Source organism: Lagopus muta, chromosome W, assembly GCF_023343835.1.
Source record: "Lagopus muta isolate bLagMut1 chromosome W, bLagMut1 primary, whole genome shotgun sequence".
NCBI classification, from domain to species: Eukaryota; Metazoa; Chordata; class Aves; order Galliformes; family Phasianidae; genus Lagopus; species Lagopus muta.
In genome coordinates, this window is record NC_064471.1 from 6,027,993 (window position 1) to 6,048,156 (window position 20,164).

The window sequence follows — 20,164 nt, forward strand, 5'->3', positions numbered from 1 at the left end:
ACAAGGTTCTCATACCTATTTTTATTGAGTAACAATATCTGTTTTTACAGAGGTTCCATCATGAAATGAGAGAGGGGAAAATGGAGACAGGAAAGAAAACACGACAGAAGATGATATTTGAACAGCTTGTTAATTGAGGGGGTGGACAAAATCCAGTCATGCTCTTAATTTGAAGTATCTTGCTTTGCTTCTGTCTTCTGTAGAGTAAATTTATTAACTTATTAATAGGATTTATTTGAGAGCACTGCGCATCTGTTCTGTTTTGAAGCTGCTACTCGCTATATGCTTAGACCCTTGGTAGCAAGAAATAAGTAATCATATTGGATATCCAAAATGGCAACGTATGAACAGGGCACGGTCAAGAATCCCTTAGGAGTTTAGTTTTTATGGAACTTCAACATTTTTGTGCTGTAGAGAGATAGTAATTCTAAAACTTGAAGGAGCTGGGGTGGGAAGAGTGGGCTGATGGCTACATCTGCACAGGGAAGAATATTTTGGTTATAATTCTTGGGCGTCTGCCCAGCCACCTCTTCTTCCCACCTGCAGCATTGCTCTCAGAAGGCAAATCTAAACACTGTCATCAGCAACAACAAGACAGCTCTCAGCAACTTTGTTCTGCATCTTTCTCTATTGCAGTAGGGGAAGAGAAGCTTGCATCTGCTATCTCCAAAGAGACCAGCAAGGGAGCTTGGTCTGCCTACTGAGAACAACTCTGCAGATGCACCAGATTTCATTTTATTGTAATACCAAGTCAGCTTGCTGTTATCACTCTATGGCATAACAAATGATAGTGTTTCAGGAGACTATTTAAGAGTCTGTGTTATAATAAAGCAAGCTTCAATGCTTTTGGGTGACTCAGCTTGTAATGACGCTGTATACGCTCTCCTATTCTGTTGTGACAGCATTAGTCTTTGCACCTCTTGGGGAAAACTAATAAAATTCACCAGAAAGTAATCTAAGCCCTTTAAATTTTAACTTGAGTAAGCCTGTGATCCCATAAAGGGTGATAATTAATATATGTAGCTACTCATCTCCTTCCCATCTAGTACTGTGTGCCTTATTTAGTCAGCCTTTTGGTTAAACTTTCTTATTAAATATTTGAATGCTGGTTTGCAAACAGGAGTACAGAGTTTTTACCGCAAAATATTACTAGGGGTTTAATATCATAATGGTGTTGTGGGAAATATCTGCAGGTTTTTCTTGCTGTCGTGCGTTTCTCTTTAAGGTAATCCAGTTCTGAGCAGCTTCGTGCTAGGCTTGTTCTGTATAAAGGAATAATTCAGATATAAACTACCAAATCTGCTGTCTGAAATTAATGGGTATCTGCAATCATCAAAATGTACAGTCTTTTTTTATTATTTTCTTCTTCCCAGAGTTTGAGCACACATCATTCTGTTGGTGTTTACTGGTGGCTCAGCACTCTGCAAGAATACTTTTCAAAGTTGTTTGAAAGTGTAAATATGTTGATTTAAAATCACTGAAATAATATTGCTTCAGGCTCTCTCTTTGTAAAATGTTGATTTAGCTCATATGTATGTTGCTCTGAAAATAATGCCTCTTATTTATTTCCATGGGAATTACAACAGATACAAAGATGACAATAACACTGTTTGGTAGAGCAAGAACAAGAGCCTGCATGCTGCTCTTGTAAAAATCTGTACCAGTGGAGGTGTTGCCACTGTCAAAACGTAGCACTCGCTACTTCACTGTGCTCGCATCTGCTGTTTGTTCTCCATAAATGTTCAGCAAGCATTGATGAATGTCAGTGGCTACAATTTTTCCTGCATGGAGGAAATCGATGGCACCTCTTTGTTTCATACTTTGCTTCCTTGTCAAACTGCCCTTCTGCTGCCATCTGCCTTATGGCAATAACTTAAAATGGAGTATTGGTGGGAACCTTCAACCTCTACTTCCATATCATCAACATCATCTCTGGTATTGTGGGCCAATGGAATAAAACAGGAGGCATTACTTCTGGGACAGTGCGCATATTACCTACTGTAAAATTACTGTCGGTATCTGGCAGCTTAGACATACCAAGTATGAGTACGTGTCTTGGGTTTGCTGACCCTAAATATGTTAGGAAAGATTAGATTTGCAATTCAGTCTTTGTAAAATTCTTATTGCATCTTAAATATCTTCTGTTATAATTGACTTTTTTTTTTTTTTTTTTTTTTTTTTTTTTTTAGATGTAGCTGAGGAAATCAACTATCTTTCTAAGTCTAATGATTAGCTGAGGTCATTCAGAGATTGAAATCTTAATTTCATATGGAAATGTTAATAATGATGTGCTTGAGTCATAATATTATTAAATTTCGTTCCAGACATCAGTACTCTTAGGGAAATGAGTAAAGTAAATAATGCACGTTGAAGGGAGGCCTATCTGAACTCTCTAAAAGCAGGTGGCAAGGGCCAGGTGGTGGCAGTTTTTTTGTCTGCTTGATTTGAAAGGTAAGGTCTCACTTATGCTTTGTTGCACTGACAAATGGGACCTTAAAGACTGTATAACTTAAAGAGCCCTGCTGTAGGCAGGAGTACCTTCTATGTGACCACACTGCTCATAGTTCTGGATGTGTCACTCAGTTACAAGGCATGTATGACTTGGCACTGAGGCAAGGAGTGCTTCTGGGTGTACAGTAGAAGTTCTGGAACACATCTCCCTCTGCTTCCAAGGTTAAACCTCTGAGAGTAAGGGTGGTTTTCTGTTAATAGGATCTTGCAGGGCTTCTGTGAAAGATCTATGAGGCTGATGACTGAGGAAGCCATAAGGAATTATAAGACAAATTGTATATATTTGCAGGTGAAATTTTCTAGTTCTGGAGAATCAAGATGAGAAATGAAGAATTAAGAGTAAAAGCGACTTTTTGCTTTGATACATGAAATCTTCATAAGTGCAGGGAGTATCTTCCCTAAGAAATTCCTGGTTTGTATGTAGCTGCAATCAGATCAGACCCTCATGAAGAAAATATATTTTAAATTAATTTTGAGGTTGTTGGTTACGATTGATGTGTGCTTAGAAATATAGTGTTGTCACGGATTTGACCAGATCAATCTATGTCCGTGACAGGGGCGACAGGCCTCATTCCTAGAGCATTGGCCACCTCTCCCGTTCAGCGACATCTAAGGCCAGTTGGACAGCCTTTACCTCTGCAAATTGGCTTGATTCTCCTTTCCCTTCAGTGGCCTCTGCAACTTGTCGTGTGGGGCTCCACACAGCAGATTTCCATCTGCGATGCTTCCCCACAATACGACACGATCCATCTGTGAACAGGGCATATTTCTTTTCATTCTCCGGTAGTTCATTGTATGGTGGGGCTTCTTTAGCACGTGATACTTCTTCTCCTGGTGGTGTTCCAAACTTTTTACCTTCAGGCCAGTCCATGATGACCTCTAGGATTCCTGGACGGCTGAGGTTCCCCATCCGTGCTCGTTGTGTAATCAACGCAACCCACTTACTCCAAGTGGCATCAGTGGCATGATGGGTGGAGGGAACCTTTCCTTTAAACATCCAGTTCAGCACTGGCAGTCGAGGTGCCAGAAGGAGCTGTGTTTCAGTACCGACTACTTCAGAAGCAGCCCGAACCCCTTCATAAGCGGCTAAGATCTCCTTCTCAGTTGGAGTGTAGTGCTCTTCAGACCCTCTGTATGCCCGACTCCAGAATCCCAGGGGTCGGCCTCGGGTCTCTCCTGAGGCTCTTTGCCACAAACTCCAAGTGGGACCGTTCTCTCCAGCAGCGGTGTAGAGGATGTTCTTTATACCCTGTCCAGTCCGTACTGGCCCTAGGGCCACGGCACGGGCTATCTCCTGTTTAATCTGTTCAAAAGCCTGCTGCTGCTCAGGGCCCCATGTAAACTCATTTCTCATTCGCGTCACATAATAAAGGGGGCTTACAATAAGGCTGTAGTTTGGAATGTGCATTCTCCAAAAGCCCACTGCACCCAGAAAAGATTGTGTCTCTCTTTTGCTAGTGGGTGGAGACATAGCAGTGATTTTGTCAATCACGTCTGTCGGGATGTGACGACGGCCATCTTGCCACTTTATACCTAGGAATTGAATCTCCTGGGCAGGTCCTTTCACTTTGCTTCGCTTAATAGCAAAACCAGCACTCAGAAGAATTTGGATCATTCTCTCTCCTTTTGTGAAGACTTCTTCTGCTGTATCGCCCCACACAATGATGTCATCAATGTACTGCAGGTGCTCAGGAGCACTGCCCTGTTCCAATACAGTTTGAATCAACCCATGGCAAATGGTCGGGCTATGTTTCCACCCCTGGGGCAAACGGTTCCAGGTATACTGAATGCCCCTCCATGTGAAAGCAAACTGTGGCTTACATTCTTTGGCCAAAGGGATGGAAAAGAAGGCATTAGCAATGTCAATGGTGGCATACCATTTGGCCGCTTTTGACTCCAGTTCATACTGGAGTTCTAACATGTCCGGCACAGCAGCACTCAGTGGGGGTGTGACTTCATTCAGGCCACGGTAGTCCACCGTCAGCCTCCATTCTCCACTGGCTTTACGCACTGGCCATATGGGGCTGTTAAAAGGCGAGTGAGTTTTGCTGATCACTCCCTGGCTCTCTAGTTGACGAATTAACTTATGAATGGGGAGCAAAGAATCCCTGTTGGTGCGGTACTGACGCCTGTGCACCATTTTTGTAGCAACCGGTACGTGTTGCTCTTTTACTCGCAGCAGCCCCACAACAGATGGATCTTCTGACAGGCCAGGCAAAACAGACAGCTGCTTAATGTTGTCTGCGTCCACAGCAGCTATTCCAAAGGCCCATTGGTACCCCTTAGGATCCTTGAAATGCCCCCTTCTGAGATAATCAATCCCTAGTATACATGGAGCCCCTGGGCCTGTCACAATAGGATGTTTTTGCCAGTTCTTACCAGTGAGGCTTATCTCGGCCTCCAACACAGTCAATTCTTGAGAGCCCCCGGTCACTCCAGAAATATGGATTGATTCTGTCCCTTCATGACTCGAGGGCATCAGAGTGCACTGTGCACCAGTGTCCACCAGGGCCTTATATTTCAGTGGTTCTGATGTGCCAGGCCATCGAATCCACACAGTCCAATATACTCTATTATCCCTTTCCCCCCCCTGACTGAGGGCAGGGCCCCTCTATTCATTACCTGTGGTAACTGGAGCAACTGCACTGGTGGTAGATCTGCCTTGTAATTCTTTCACCCGGGCTCGTAGTACAGGAGTAGGTTGACCGTGCCACTTCCCCATGTCTTCTCCATGGTCACGTAGGTAATACCATAAGGTAATTCGCGGTGTATTATTCCTTACTTGAGCCGGAGAGCGTCTGCCTCTAACAGCTGAGATTTTTGATCGTGCACGTAAGAAGGAAGGTTCATCGTCTTTAGTTAGGTGGGCTCGCAGAAGTCTCATCGTCTCCTTCATCTCCTTCACATCCTTCGCTAGACTTGTTTGATTATCCTGATCTTCATCAAGCGTCTCTGATACTGCTACAGGTTTGTCACGGTTAATCAGTTGAGACACTTGCTCCGTCATTCTTGATATTGCAGCAACGGCAGAATGAATTGGGGACAGCAATTGTTCGTAGTTTTGGAGCGTAACAATTAATTCATAAACTAAGGGCGTTCTCTGTTGTTCCTGGTATCTGTCACACGCTGATGTTAGTGTAGCGGCATATTTGTCCGGCGCTGTTGTCACGATTTTCTGCCATATCTCAGGCGTTGTCCTCACTCTTTCAGGGTCGCGGTTTTGTTGTGGGTGGTTAGGAACAAAGTCAGGGTCATACAACATTTCCACCACGCCTATTTCCCTCAAATACTGGATATCCTTTTCAACTGTATCCCATTTTTTCATTGAAATCTTCAAGCTATTTTTGAAGGGATACTTTTCCTTCACAGCTGTTAACACTCGCTCCCAGAGGGAGGCAGCCTCATCCGAACATCGACTAATTCCTCTATCAATAGCTGGATCTCTGGCAATGGCACCTAGTTGGCGAGCTTCATTACCATCCAGAGACAAGCTATGGGCCCCACTGTCCCAACAGCGAACCAACCAGGAAACAATACTTTCATTCAGGCGCCGTGTGAACTCCTTTCTTGAACCTTGGATTTCAGTCATCTTTAGAGGCCGGCGAGTAGTAATAGAGACTTCCTCTTCATCACTCTCTTCTGCATGTCTCTTAGTTTTCGCTTTTGCCTTTCGCGATGGTGGTGGTTCTGAGGAGGGCCCCTCGCCTGGATCTTCCTCCTCCTCCTCCTCTTCTTCTCTTTTTCGTTCAAGACGCGAAGACACTCGTTTCCATTTCTTGCCCTCCACAGGAGCAACTGGTATTGTTACTGGTGTCTCCCGTGATTGATTAGATTTGACTTGGGGATTTTCCCCTTTGGCTTGAACCTCAGCTCGGAAACTCTCTCTCTCCAGAATGGTATTATATAGGGCACGGTAAGCACAAGCCAAACCCCAAATAAGTTGTACCTCCTTAGATTTATGTAAGCCGCATAGTCCCTGACTCAAATACTGGCTTAGTTTCTCAGGATCCCACAGGTGTTCAAGAGTAAAATCCCATGACACTGCGGGTCCCCATGCTTCTAAAACCTTTCCTAAACCTCTCCATATTCCCTGCCAATCATCATTCTCTAGTTTCAGAAGAGACTCCTTTCCCTTATTATGAATGCTTAGGAATACATTCAGGAGAATTGATGACACGAACAACAACATGAGTATTAATTCAAGATTCGAAAAACGTTTCACAAACCGAGAAGAAAACCCGGAGACTGGTCTGAACATTGTGTTGTTTGTAAAATTAGCTATTCCATTTGGGATGTAGTTGTTTGAGAAATTAGCCATTCCTTCTGGGATGTAGATGTCAAAGTTCAAATCATACCACATTGCAAATAGGTAAAACATAGGTGTCTCCATCAGTGCCCTTAGATAGTTATATACAGATGCAATTCCAAAACACACAAGTGTGAGATGGATTATTGGCCAGTAGGTTGTGACTAACACCATTGCTTTAAATCCTTTACCCAGCACCCCCACGATAACGAGTGGGTTCATCACTGGTGCTTGCTAAAAAGGGGTTAATGAATTGAAGCTAACAAGAGGAGGGAAAAAAAAAAGAAAAAAAAAACGCACTACCCAGACTAAGTAGTGCTCAAAGTTTACAAATATCCCAGAACACTGGCAGTACGCCTAATCTTTCAAGGTCAGGTTTTCCAGCACAGAAACCTGAACTACTGATAATGCTCCCTAACGAAGCTCTCTAAGAGCAGAGAGAAAAAGAGATTCGTTCAAAAAGCTAAAAAGCAGTCGCCCCACGTTGGGCGCCAAAAAATCTGTCACGGATTTGACCAGATCAATCTATGTCCGTGACAGGGGCGACAGGCCTCTGCCCTCCCCCCCCACCCCAGTCCCACAAAAATGGGAAGGAAGGAAGGGAGGAAAAGAACAGCGGCAACAATCTATGGAGGAAAACTTATTTTACTATAATATCGGAATACAAGATAACACAATAGATACAATTTAATTGAAATTGAGATTAATAAATCAGACGAGATGAGAGAGAGAGAGTTCCCGGGACCGATTCAAACCTGAAAAGCTTGGAACGGCTAGGAAAGCACCCTCCAGCACCCACTGCCAGGCAGCAAGAGAGCGCCCCCCCCACCCGGAAGGGCCAGATCCCGTGACTTCTGTAATGTACAGGGATAGGTAGCTGGGATTGGGCAGTGACACTTTAATGCCCCGTACACTACATGATGTTTTGATGTGGAATACTGAAACCCAAAAACAAAAAAAACAAAAACAAAAAACATAGAACCATGACAAGTGTCCATCATTGCCTTCTTTCCTTTATCTGTGGAATGACGTTGATGATGCAAGTTGCTATAATGCTTGAATACATACCAAGCAGGTGACCTTGCAGGTATTTCAACTGTATGCAAGTACATTTTAGTAGCATCCTTTGTTCAAGTACAGACAGAAGTGAGGTAAATGTAAGAAATGGGTGGTATTGGCAGCATTTTGTTGACTTGTTGAATGGACCAAAAGTGGCAAATTGTTTTATATCGTACTTAATATAATACATCACGTAAGAAGGCTGTTTTGCCTACATGTCCATTATTTATTTGGATTTCTTTCTGTTGTGTAGATCTGCATATAAACAACTCTTTATCACTTCATACACTCTTTCAATGTAATGTACAGTCTGGTAATACTAAATCTCTTTTTTTTTTTTTTTTAAGTTGACTTGTGGCTTCTTCTACGCAGACAAAAGAGTTGTACTAGGCAGAACTGATAGTTGTTTCTTGCTTGCATCTAGAGTTTTGTTTTACTGTGTAATTTACTTCTTTCTCTTCTCTCTAATGGATAGCATAGCAATGATTTGTGTGGCATAATATATTACTATTTGCAAGAATATGGAATGCTAAGATTCCTTTTCTGCCCTCTTTATTTTCTGGCAGCCATAAGGTGTAAGCCCTTCTTACTCCCTTTACATTGGCAACTTTAGCTCTTCTATCAATATGCATGGTTTGGCTTCAATGAAAATTGTGCCTGTGTACATCTGTGGCTTAGTGTATACAGTGAAGGAGTTCCTATGTTTGATATTGATATCATAATCACTTTTTTGGCAGTACATGCAAAGATTTGGAAAGCTTGATTTAGCTTGCATATTTCTTTTCCACGTTTTCAAGTGCTGCTGTATGGAAGGACTGCTTTAGAGGGTGAATTTGACCACTTTTTGCCATAAATGTTTTTATTTTTCAGAAGCTCTTTTTCATTTTTAATTGTAAAATAACTTGATATCAAAACATGACATTGCTTTGTTTCTTATTTAAGTTGAGGTGACGTTGGAACCCGTGCTTTAATACCACGTTATGTTTCATTTTTGGAGTTCCTTGTAGGAGTAACAGACTGCAAAGTGCGGCTTTTTCTGGATTGTGGCTTGGACCTTCAGATTATCTGAGTGTCTGTATGTCATACATGGTTCTCTAGGTTTGTAGTGACATTCTCCTTCACATGTGGCGATGTTCTCTAAGTTTTGAAACGAAAATCGAGAATCAAAATAGATGCATTCTAGAATACAGAGATTCTACTCTGATCTACCTTATGAAACAAAACATCATTGTAAAATGCTTTGTATTCTCATAACAGGAAAGAAATATTTGTATACTAAAGCTTAAATAATATTTTCTGTTAAATTGCAGTGTTATAAAAAGATCCTGATTAAGAATGCTGGAGTATCTTTGACCTCTCATTCCCTTCCTTCTAGGATAATTTCTCTTGTTTGCATGTGGGTAAAGCAAAATATGTTATATATATATTTTTTTTTTCAGTTGTGGTTTTAAGTGTGTGTGTTTTCTTAACTTATTTAGAGAAGCAGTAAAACCCTTCCAGCATTTCTCTAAAAGTAAATTTCTCTACTAAGAAATCTTTATGATCCCAAGAATGACTTTTATTGTATGTCTCACTGTGCCAACATTTTGTTAACAATCAGTTTTATTTAAAATAATGTTAAAAGCCCTGCCTTGTGGCAGTCATATAATACAAGTATGCCTCTTGAATTTTTTTGTATATTTAACATGAATCAAAGACATAAAATAAGTTCTTAGGTAGTTGTATGTAAACAGATACAATCCTTACTCTACATGATTTGTCCATGTGTATATTAGGCAGTGGTAGGTAAAGTAAACAGATTCAGGTAAACTGGGAGGAGGAAGGACCCTTATCCATCTCGAGTCAAAATTTGGATCAACTGAAGAGTAGTTTTCTCTGTAGAACTGGGAAGATTCATTGATAAAATGTACAGAAATTTGCTTGGAGCTCATCAGGGCAGGCAGTTAGACTTTTCAAATTAGTCTGACGTCCTTGCTAAGTGGCTTTTGGAAGCTGCACGTCTTTTGGCTTACATGAAGTATGTTCTTTCAACAGATGGCAGCCTTTCTAGTAGTAAGAGAAGAAAGACTTGTAGAAGTCTTCTCATGGGTAGTTGTTATCTGCTGGTACTTTGGTGACTGAAATGCTGACATCATGGAGAAAAATCTCAAACTCATAACACTTTTTAATCAATATTTTTGCTTCCTAACAGAGATAGTTCTAGATTTCTGACAGTTCCAGAACCATGATCTGATTAAACACTTGGTAAGTCTTTGACAGATGCTGTTCCCTGAAACTAGAAAGATTAATGCTGTGAAGTCGAAGATGAGCAAGAGTGGTATATGTTTTGTTTGAGTAGAGAATATTTGTTTGCTTTCAGTGCAGAATGAAGTGACTGAATACAAACTGCTTTGGTGGTCTTGAATTTGTAAGCAAGCACTCACCTGGGGAAGGCATAAAAATGACTAAGTGACCTCTTCTAAGTGGGAAATTGTATCTTGTTGAAAAGGTCTTATAGGAGGTTTACATTCTACTAATTTCTCAAGTAGTAAACTCCTGCCTGAGCAGAACTTCTGTTAGTTACTTGTATTTTCTTTTTTTAATTCTTTCTGAATAATATAGTATTTTTTAGGGAGCTTTCTAATATACCGCTATTTTATAACACTAGTGGGATTCCTTTATATTGCATAGATCATTTGGGATGATGTCCAAGATGTGACTCACTGTGATGTTTTAAGGCATTATAAAGTGTTTGCAAACTCATCTAGATTGTTTTGTTGTGGTGACATGATCGGGCTGTACTTCCTGTCTTGAGGAAACCTGCAAACATTGTAGATAATCAAGATTTGCTGTACTACTTTAATTTCTTCTTGGTAAGACATACTGCAAATTTACCTTTGGCTTTATAATTGTCCTTAATGGATTTCTTCAGCTGTTTTGAGTGTGTCTTAATCTATGTTATATGGTTACTGATAAAAGACAGATTCGATCTGGAACACTGAAGACATAAACGCCATTCTGGATTTCTGAAACAAAAATACTGACCAGCTTTCTTGGTTTATAGAAGAATACATAGCACTTGTAATGGAAATGCTAAGCAGGGCTGGAAGCATTGATTGAGCACCTGATGGGAAGGCAGGGCCACCCCAGGGGAGGTCAGCTGCATTCAGTGAGGGGGCCGGGATCCTCATTCAAGGGTTGGCAGTGGAGGTAATGGTGTCTTGCTGGTTGTCCCTGTGTACCTGAGGCCTTCTGAAGGTAAGCAGCTGCTTTCTTTTATTTCTGTGCCCATGGATCTTGCATTCGAGTAAATCCTAGCTTGCTGCAGCCTGGAACCTTGCTGATCTGCTGTTATTGCTGCACTTTCTATTCCACTGCATCACAGCAGTTAAGATGATTTTTTGATTTTGCAATAGTTCTGTGCATATGTGGTTTTTTTTTTCCTAACAAATACATTAAAATAAACAAAAACAGCAAACTTTTTAAAACTCAGCACTGTATTTATACAACTGCTGGTCTGACCATTGGTTTCCAGTTGAACAAGTGTTGTTTGTACAGTCACAGGCTTAAGGGGGAGAAAAAAAATTGCATTGCATGCATTTTATGTTTTATTTTACATCCAATCTCAACTCTGCCAAGAGATGAGAAGTTGACTGGCATATCATGTAACGAGACATATTAAACCAAGTGTGTGGGGAAAAATAGATCTGGGCACAGTACGTATCATTTTTGTCCTCTGACTGTATTATCTATATCAATCTGAGTATTGGTATATTAAAAACTGTTATTATGCCATTATGACTGACTTTAGTGCACACAAAAAAACCCTGCAGATTATTTGAGATGGATTAAATATACTTAAGTGGTTCTTAAGTGGTATCCGTGTGTGTGTGTGTGTGTGTGTGTGTGTGTGTAAAAGAATTTTGAGAAATTGAGTCAGGTTCTGTTGGGAATTGTCTAGGGAAAAGCAGTTACTTGCATGAAGATCATCCAAGTGATTCCCTGTGTAAAAGTTGTCAGATAACCTGTGAACTTATTAGTTTATCTCAGAGCTGTGATGCTTCATGCAATGTGCTTTGTCAAGAATTTGTATTGCAATGTTTCACAATTGTAAGGTTTTTGTTCGCTTGTTTTCTTTACAGAGAATAACAGACGCGTTTTGCAACTTGATTCTAAATGGGAGTAAATCTCATATCTGAGGATGAAACTCTTGTTCCCTCTGAACAAGAGGATCCTGGCAGAGGATAACTAACAACTCATTTTTTGTGGTATTGAGAGGTTTTCCAGGTTTCGTCAGTTGTTTCTATATTTTTTTGTAATCCCTATGTAAACTGCTTTGCTGCAGGAACTGCTGGTTGCTAGCTCTAAGTTGAAATAAAGCAAAATTATAGATTAACGAGACTGTTTTTAGCACAACTGTTGTTTTGCTGCTCAAGAATTTTCTACTGGCCTGCTAAAGTGGGCATAGTCAGAATGTGCTGTGTGAATAAGCAGCTGTTTATTTTCTTTAGTTCTTGTCCAAGGCCACATGTCTTTATTTAGTGTTCACTATTCAAATGCTGTCTTGAATGCTGAATTTTGTTTTGCATCATGAATCACATCCTTACAACATCTGAGTTACTCATGGATAGCTATTACATTTATCTTCATAGATATATTCATTCAATTCATTACTGAGAATTTATCTTTATAGCTGACCTTAAGGTAACAGTATTATTACTACTTTTTTTTTAAAAGAAGTTAGTTATGGCTCCATTGGTATCAAAATTCTGTATGAATCTTTGGGTGCCCAAGCAGGAATGCCTCTTCCTTCAAATTCAGCATTTGGTTTATTGCTTTGGAGTGACATCCACTTAGAGTAGTGAGTGCATAGCATGTCTGGGAAGCAGATCTAGAGCTTCCTTGGCAGCCAGGAGAAAGAGCCAGTGCTGTGACCTACCTGTATGCTATAGTGACTTCCTGAGCAGCATACGGGAACTGTGTGGCTGAGGTTTCAGTGCTCATCTGTAAACTGAGCGCATTTCTTACAGTATTGGTATTGCAGTTTCCAGCATCGCTTAGCCTTTAGAAATAAAACCCAAAGCTGAAGGAGTTGATTCCTAAAGAGTTTGCTGGAAGAACCAGGCTGTCTAGGTCATGGTTGCATGAACAGGTAAATTGCCAGAGTGAGTTGCTGCTCCCCATGCATCTTTATCTCTTTGTGTTGCTGACAGCTTGGCAAGCCAGTTAAACACAGCTGCAGAAAGCATTACAGCTTTTTCTTTGGTGTTGCTTTCCTATGCTGTGCTGGTAAGGTAAATCGGCATATGGATGTCAGCACCAGTGCTGGGAGAAATGCACTAGAAGCAGGAAGACTTGTGTATGAGAAATTAATGTAGAACTCTTTCCTCTCTCCTCCAAGGATTAGCATCTGTGAAGCCATACCCTTAAGGCTCTTTGGTAGGTAGTTGTTCCAACTTAGCTTTTATTCTTAATTGCAGGTTTCTTGCTTGTTCTAAGCTGGTGTGGCTTGACGCATTTCAGACTGCAGTACTTTGCCTGATGCTGACTGGTCATATGTTCTAGTTTCCTTTCTTGCTCTTCTGATTGGTTGTACAGCCACGGAATGAGCTGATACCAAAACTGCTATTTTACCTGCTGTTGTTTTTCAGACAAATGAGAAGCTGATTCAACCTGTAACAATTGGGCCAGTACAAAGATAGGATGAAGAATGCACAGCTGCAGCTAAAGATGGTTGTGAACAGCCTGGCATCTTGAGAAACAGTGCTGTGTTTGTTGATCCAGGGCTTCTCAGCAAACTGCATGTATTGGTTCTCTACTTCCTATCCACACTTGCACAAACTGGTTGCTCCCTCTGTGGTGGACCTATCACAGTGTTGTCTGAGGGAGGAAGAGAAGCTGCCTTTTCTAAGATCCCGTGCTTAGCAGCTCTGACATCATAGCCCTAGCATTCAGAAGGAACAACAGGCAGATAGGTCTTGCTTTTAAATTCAACTTATGTTTCGGGAGATTTACAAGAATAGCAATGGAATGGTCTTCCTCCCAGGATTACCTTCCCACTGACTTACCCTTTTTTATTCCAGAGCTGCAAAATATCAGTTCCGTGAAGTACAATGGCAGAATTCCTGTAGGAGTTTGAAAATCTGCAGTATCCTGTATTTCTCTCTCCAGGGAAATGGCTGAGAACTCACTTCCTCTCCCACCACCCAATGGCTTAAGAGCTTGCTGCTGATGTTGGAAAATTTCAGGCTCCAATTGTTAAGATTAGTTGGGACTTCCAGGTGGCAGAAAACAGGATCTTTCAATGAAAGATTATGGATATTTTATTAATAATAAATAATGCTACCAGAGGAGCTTATAAAAAGGCAGATTGAAAATCTGCTGCTTCAGCTTCACACTACTCAAAGCGTTACTTACGTTTAGTTTTTTGAGCTGTTTATCCAAAATGGAATTATAACAGTACTTGTGAAATTCTTGCCTTGGTAAACCTATTGAACAGTTGTATCTGTATGTACTTTGGCAATCTAAATTTAAAACAAGGCTTTCTCTAAGCAGGTCAGTGAAAATACTTTTCTTTTGATCTTGCATCCTTGTGGATGCCTGTGTAGAGCATCTCTTTGGTAGGCTCTTTGGTAGGCTCACTTGAACTGGTTGCAATAAGGGTACACGTGTTGCACAGTTCCTCAAAAACTGCTTGTTTTAGAAAAACCAGAAGTCAGGACAGTGGACTTACACTGGCCAAAAGGATATTCCATACTGTATCATATCCCACAAATGGAGAGTTTTGAAGGAAATGGCTCTCTTCCGCTTACTGGGGGCTAGCAGGGCATCGGTCAGTGAGTGATGAGCAGTTGCTTGTGTATCACTTGTTACATACATTCAGATATATATGTAGTCATTACTATTATACTTCTTTTTTCTGCATTAGTAAATAGCTTCATCTCATCCCACGAGTTCTATTTTGGTTTTTTTTTGTTTGTTTGTTTTTATTCTCCGTGATTTTTCTCCATGATGTCAGCATTTCAGTCACCAAAGTACCAGCAGATAACAACTACCCATGAGAAGACTTCTACAAGTCTTTCTTCTCTTACTACTAGAAAGGCTGCCATCTGTTGAAAGAACATACTTCATGTAAGCCAAAAGACGTGCAGCTTCCAAAAGCCACTTAGCAAGGACGTCAGACTAATTTGAAAAGTCTAACTGCCTGCCCTGATGAGCTCCAAGCAAATTTCTGTACATTTTATCAATGAATCTTCCCAGTTCTACAGAGAAAACTACTCTTCAGTTGATCCAAATTTTGACTCGAGATGGATAAGGGTCCTTCCTCCTCCCAGTTTACCTGAATCTGTTTACTTTACCTACCACTGCCTAATATACACATGGACAAATCATGTAGAGTAAGGATTGTATCTGTTTACATACAACTACCTAAGAACTTATTTTATGTCTTTGATTCATGTTAAATATACAAAAAAATTCAAGAGGCATACTTGTATTATATGACTGCCACAAGGCAGGGCTTTTAACATTATTTTAAATAAAACTGATTGTTAACAAAATGTTGGCACAGTGAGACATACAATAAAAGTCATTCTTGGGATCATAAAGATTTCTTAGTAGAGAAATTTACTTTTAGAGAAATGCTGGAAGGGTTTTACTGCTTCTCTAAATAAGTTAAGAAAACACACACACTTAAAACCACAACTGAAAAAAAAAATATATATATAACATATTTTGCTTTACCCACATGCAAACAAGAGAAATTATCCTAGAAGGAAGGGAATGAGAGGTCAAAGATACTCCAGCATTCTTAATCAGGATCTTTTTATAACACTGCAATTTAACAGAAAATATTATTTAAGCTTTAGTATACAAATATTTCTTTCCTGTTATGAGAATACAAAGCATTTTACAATGATGTTTTGTTTCATAAGGTAGATCAGAGTAGAATCTCTGTATTCTAGAATGCATCTATTTTGATTCTCGATTTTCGTTTCAAAACTTAGAGAACATCGCCACATGTGAAGGAGAATGTCACTACAAACCTAGAGAACCATGTATGACATACAGACACTCAGATAATCTGAAGGTCCAAGCCACAATCCAGAAAAAGCCGCACTTTGCAGTCTGTTACTCCTACAAGGAACTCCAAAAATGAAACATAACGTGGTATTAAAGCACGGGTTCCAACGTCACCTCAACTTAAATAAGAAACAAAGCAATGTCATGTTTTGATATCAAGTTATTTTACAATTAAAAATGAAAAAGAGCTTCTGAAAAATAAAAACATTTATGGCAAAAAGTGGTCAAATTCACCCTCTAAAGCAGTCCTTCCATACAGCAGCACTTGAAAACGTGGAAAAGAAATATGCAAGCTAAATCAAGCTTTCCAAATCTTTGCATGTACTGCCAAAAAAGTGATTATGATATCAATATCAAACATAGGAACTCCTTCACTGTATACACTAAGCCACAGATGTACACAGGCACAATTTTCATTGAAGCCAAACCATGCATATTGATAGAAGAGCTAAAGTTGCCAATGTAAAGGGAGTAAGAAGGGCTTACACCTTATGGCTGCCAGAAAATAAAGAGGGCAGAAAAGGAATCTTAGCATTCCATATTCTTGCAAATAGTAATATATTATGCCACACAAATCATTGCTATGCTATCCATTAGAGAGAAGAGAAAGAAGTAAATTACACAGTAAAACAAAACTCTAGATGCAAGCAAGAAACAACTATCAGTTCTGCCTAGTACAACTCTTTTGTCTGCGTAGAAGAAGCCACAAGTCAACTTAAAAAAAAAAAAAAAGAGATTTAGTATTACCAGACTGTACATTACATTGAAAGAGTGTATGAAGTGATAAAGAGTTGTTTATATGCAGATCTACACAACAGAAAGAAATCCAAATAAATAATGGACATGTAGGCAAAACAGCCTTCTTACGTGATGTATTATATTAAGTACGATATAAAACAATTTGCCACTTTTGGTCCATTCAACAAGTCAACAAAATGCTGCCAATACCACCCATTTCTTACATTTACCTCACTTCTGTCTGTACTTGAACAAAGGATGCTACTAAAATGTACTTGCATACAGTTGAAATACCTGCAAGGTCACCTGCTTGGTATGTATTCAAGCATTATAGCAACTTGCATCATCAACGTCATTCCACAGATAAAGGAAAGAAGGCAATGATGGACACTTGTCATGGTTCTATGTTTTTTGTTTTTGTTTTTTTTGTTTTTGGGTTTCAGTATTCCACATCAAAACATCATGTAGTGTACGGGGCATTAAAGTGTCACTGCCCAATCCCAGCTACCTATCCCTGTACATTACAGAAGTCACGGGATCTGTCCCTTCCGGGTGGGGGGGGCGCTCTCTTGCTGCCTGGCAGTGGGTGCTGGAGGGTGCTTTCCTAGCCGTTCCAAGCTTTTCAGGTTTGAATCGGTCCCGGGAACTCTCTCTCTCTCATCTCGTCTGATTTATTAATCTCAATTTCAATTAAATTGTATCTATTGTGTTATCTTGTATTCCGATATTATAGTAAAATAAGTTTTCCTCCATAGATTGTTGCCGCTGTTCTTTTCCTCCCTTCCTTCCTTCCCATTTTTGTGGGACTGGGGTGGGGGGGGAGGGCAGAGGCCTGTCGCCCCTGTCACGGACATAGATTGATCTGGTCAAATCCGTGACAGATTTTTTGGCGCCCAACGTGGGGCGACTGCTTTTTAGCTTTTTGAACGAATCTCTTTTTCTCTCTGCTCTTAGAGAGCTTCGTTAGGGAGCATTATCAGTAGTTCAGGTTTCTGTGCTGGAAAACCTGACCTTGAAAGATTAGGCGTACTGCCAGTGTTCTGGGATATTTGTAAACTTTGAGCACTACTTAGTCTGGGTAGTGCGTTTTTTTTTTCTTTTTTTTTTCCCTCCTCTTGTTAGCTTCAATTCATTAACCCCTTTTTAGCAAGCACCAGTGATGAACCCACTCGTTATCGTGGGGGTGCTGGGTAAAGGATTTAAAGCAATGGTGTTAGTCACAACCTACTGGCCAATAATCCATCTCACACTTGTGTGTTTTGGAATTGCATCTGTATATAACTATCTAAGGGCACTGATGGAGACACCTATGTTTTACCTATTTGCAATGTGGTATGATTTGAACTTTGACATCTACATCCCAGAAGGAATGGCTAATTTCTCAAACAACTACATCCCAAATGGAATAGCTAATTTTACAAACAACACGATGTTCAGACCAGTCTCCGGGTTTTCTTCTCGGTTTGTGAAACGTTTTTCGAATCTTGAATTAATACTCATGTTGTTGTTCGTGTCATCAATTCTCCTGAATGTATTCCTAAGCATTCATAATAAGGGAAAGGAGTCTCTTCTGAAACTAGAGAATGATGATTGGCAGGGAATATGGAGAGGTTTAGGAAAGGTTTTAGAAGCATGGGGACCCGCAGTGTCATGGGATTTTACTCTTGAACACCTGTGGGATCCTGAGAAACTAAGCCAGTATTTGAGTCAGGGACTATGCGGCTTACATAAATCTAAGGAGGTACAACTTATTTGGGGTTTGGCTTGTGCTTACCGTGCCCTATATAATACCATTCTGGAGAGAGAGAGTTTCCGAGCTGAGGTTCAAGCCAAAGGGGAAAATCCCCAAGTCAAATCTAATCAATCACGGGAGACACCAGTAACAATACCAGTTGCTCCTGTGGAGGGCAAGAAATGGAAACGAGTGTCTTCGCGTCTTGAACGAAAAAGAGAAGAAGAGGAGGAGGAGGAGGAAGATCCAGGCGAGGGGCCCTCCTCAGAACCACCACCATCGCGAAAGGCAAAAGCGAAAACTAAGAGACATGCAGAAGAGAGTGATGAAGAGGAAGTCTCTATTACTACTCGCCGGCCTCTAAAGATGACTGAAATCCAAGGTTCAAGAAAGGAGTTCACACGGCGCCTGAATGAAAGTATTGTTTCCTGGTTGGTTCGCTGTTGGGACAGTGGGGCCCATAGCTTGTCTCTGGATGGTAATGAAGCTCGCCAACTAGGTGCCATTGCCAGAGATCCAGCTATTGATAGAGGAATTAGTCGATGTTCGGATGAGGCTGCCTCCCTCTGGGAGCGAGTGTTAACAGCTGTGAAGGAAAAGTATCCCTTCAAAAATAGCTTGAAGATTTCAATGAAAAAATGGGATACAGTTGAAAAGGATATCCAGTATTTGAGGGAAATAGGCGTGGTGGAAATGTTGTATGACCCTGACTTTGTTCCTAACCACCCACAACAAAACCGCGACCCTGAAAGAGTGAGGACAACGCCTGAGATATGGCAGAAAATCGTGACAACAGCGCCGGACAAATATGCCGCTACACTAACATCAGCGTGTGACAGATACCAGGAACAACAGAGAACGCCCTTAGTTTATGAATTAATTGTTACGCTCCAAAACTACGAACAATTGCTGTCCCCAATTCATTCTGCCGTTGCTGCAATATCAAGAATGACGGAGCAAGTGTCTCAACTGATTAACCGTGACAAACCTGTAGCAGTATCAGAGACGCTTGATGAAGATCAGGATAATCAAACAAGTCTAGCGAAGGATGTGAAGGAGATGAAGGAGACGATGAGACTTCTGCGAGCCCACCTAACTAAAGACGATGAACCTTCCTTCTTACGTGCACGATCAAAAATCTCAGCTGTTAGAGGCAGACGCTCTCCGGCTCAAGTAAGGAATAATACACCGCGAGTTACCTTATGGTATTACCTACGTGACCATGGAGAAGACATGGGGAAGTGGCACGGTCAACCTACTCCTGTACTACGAGCCCGGGTGAAAGAATTACAAAGCAGATCAACCACCAGTGCAGTTGCTCCAGTTACCACAGGTAATGAATAGAGGGGCCCTGCCCTCAGTCAGGAGGGGGAAAGGGATAATAGAGTATATTGGACTGTGTGGATTCGATGGCCTGGCACATCAGAACCACTGAAATATAAGGCCCTGGTGGACACTGGTGCACAGTGCCCTCTGATGCCCTCGAGTCACCAAGGGACAGAATCAATCCATATTTCTGGAGTGACCGGGGGCTCTCAAGAATTGACTGTGTTGGAGGCTGAGATAAGCCTCACTGGTAAGGACTGGCAAAAACATCCTATTGTGACGGGCCCAGGGGCTCCATGTATACTAGGGATTGATTATCTCAGAAGGGGGCATTTCAAGGATCCTAAGGGGTATCGGTGGGCCTTTGGAATAGCTGCTGTGGATGCAGACAACATTAAGCAGCTGTCTGTTTTGCCTGGCCTGTCAGAAGA

At 40.9% G+C, this 20,164-nt stretch overlaps 1 protein-coding gene and 1 long non-coding RNA gene across 2 annotated transcripts in view; both read left to right on the forward strand.

Annotated features, from left to right (window-relative positions):
* Positions 1–847, forward strand: part of LOC125686456 (uncharacterized) — a 65,996-nt gene extending 65,149 nt beyond the window's left edge. The window contains exon 3 of the long non-coding RNA XR_007373800.1: positions 51–847. This is a non-coding gene — a long non-coding RNA (uncharacterized LOC125686456). The remainder of the gene's footprint in view (positions 1–50) is intronic.
* A 5,565-nt stretch (positions 848–6,412) lies between these two features.
* Positions 6,413–19,837, forward strand: LOC125686443 (uncharacterized). Its single transcript, XM_048930421.1, has 2 exons — positions 6,413–6,526; positions 18,322–19,837. The coding sequence occupies exon 2, from the start codon at positions 18,774–18,776 to the stop codon at positions 19,749–19,751; it is 978 nt and encodes a 325-aa protein (XP_048786378.1). The 5' UTR covers positions 6,413–6,526; positions 18,322–18,773; the 3' UTR covers positions 19,752–19,837.
* The last annotated feature ends 327 nt before the right edge of the window (positions 19,838–20,164 follow it).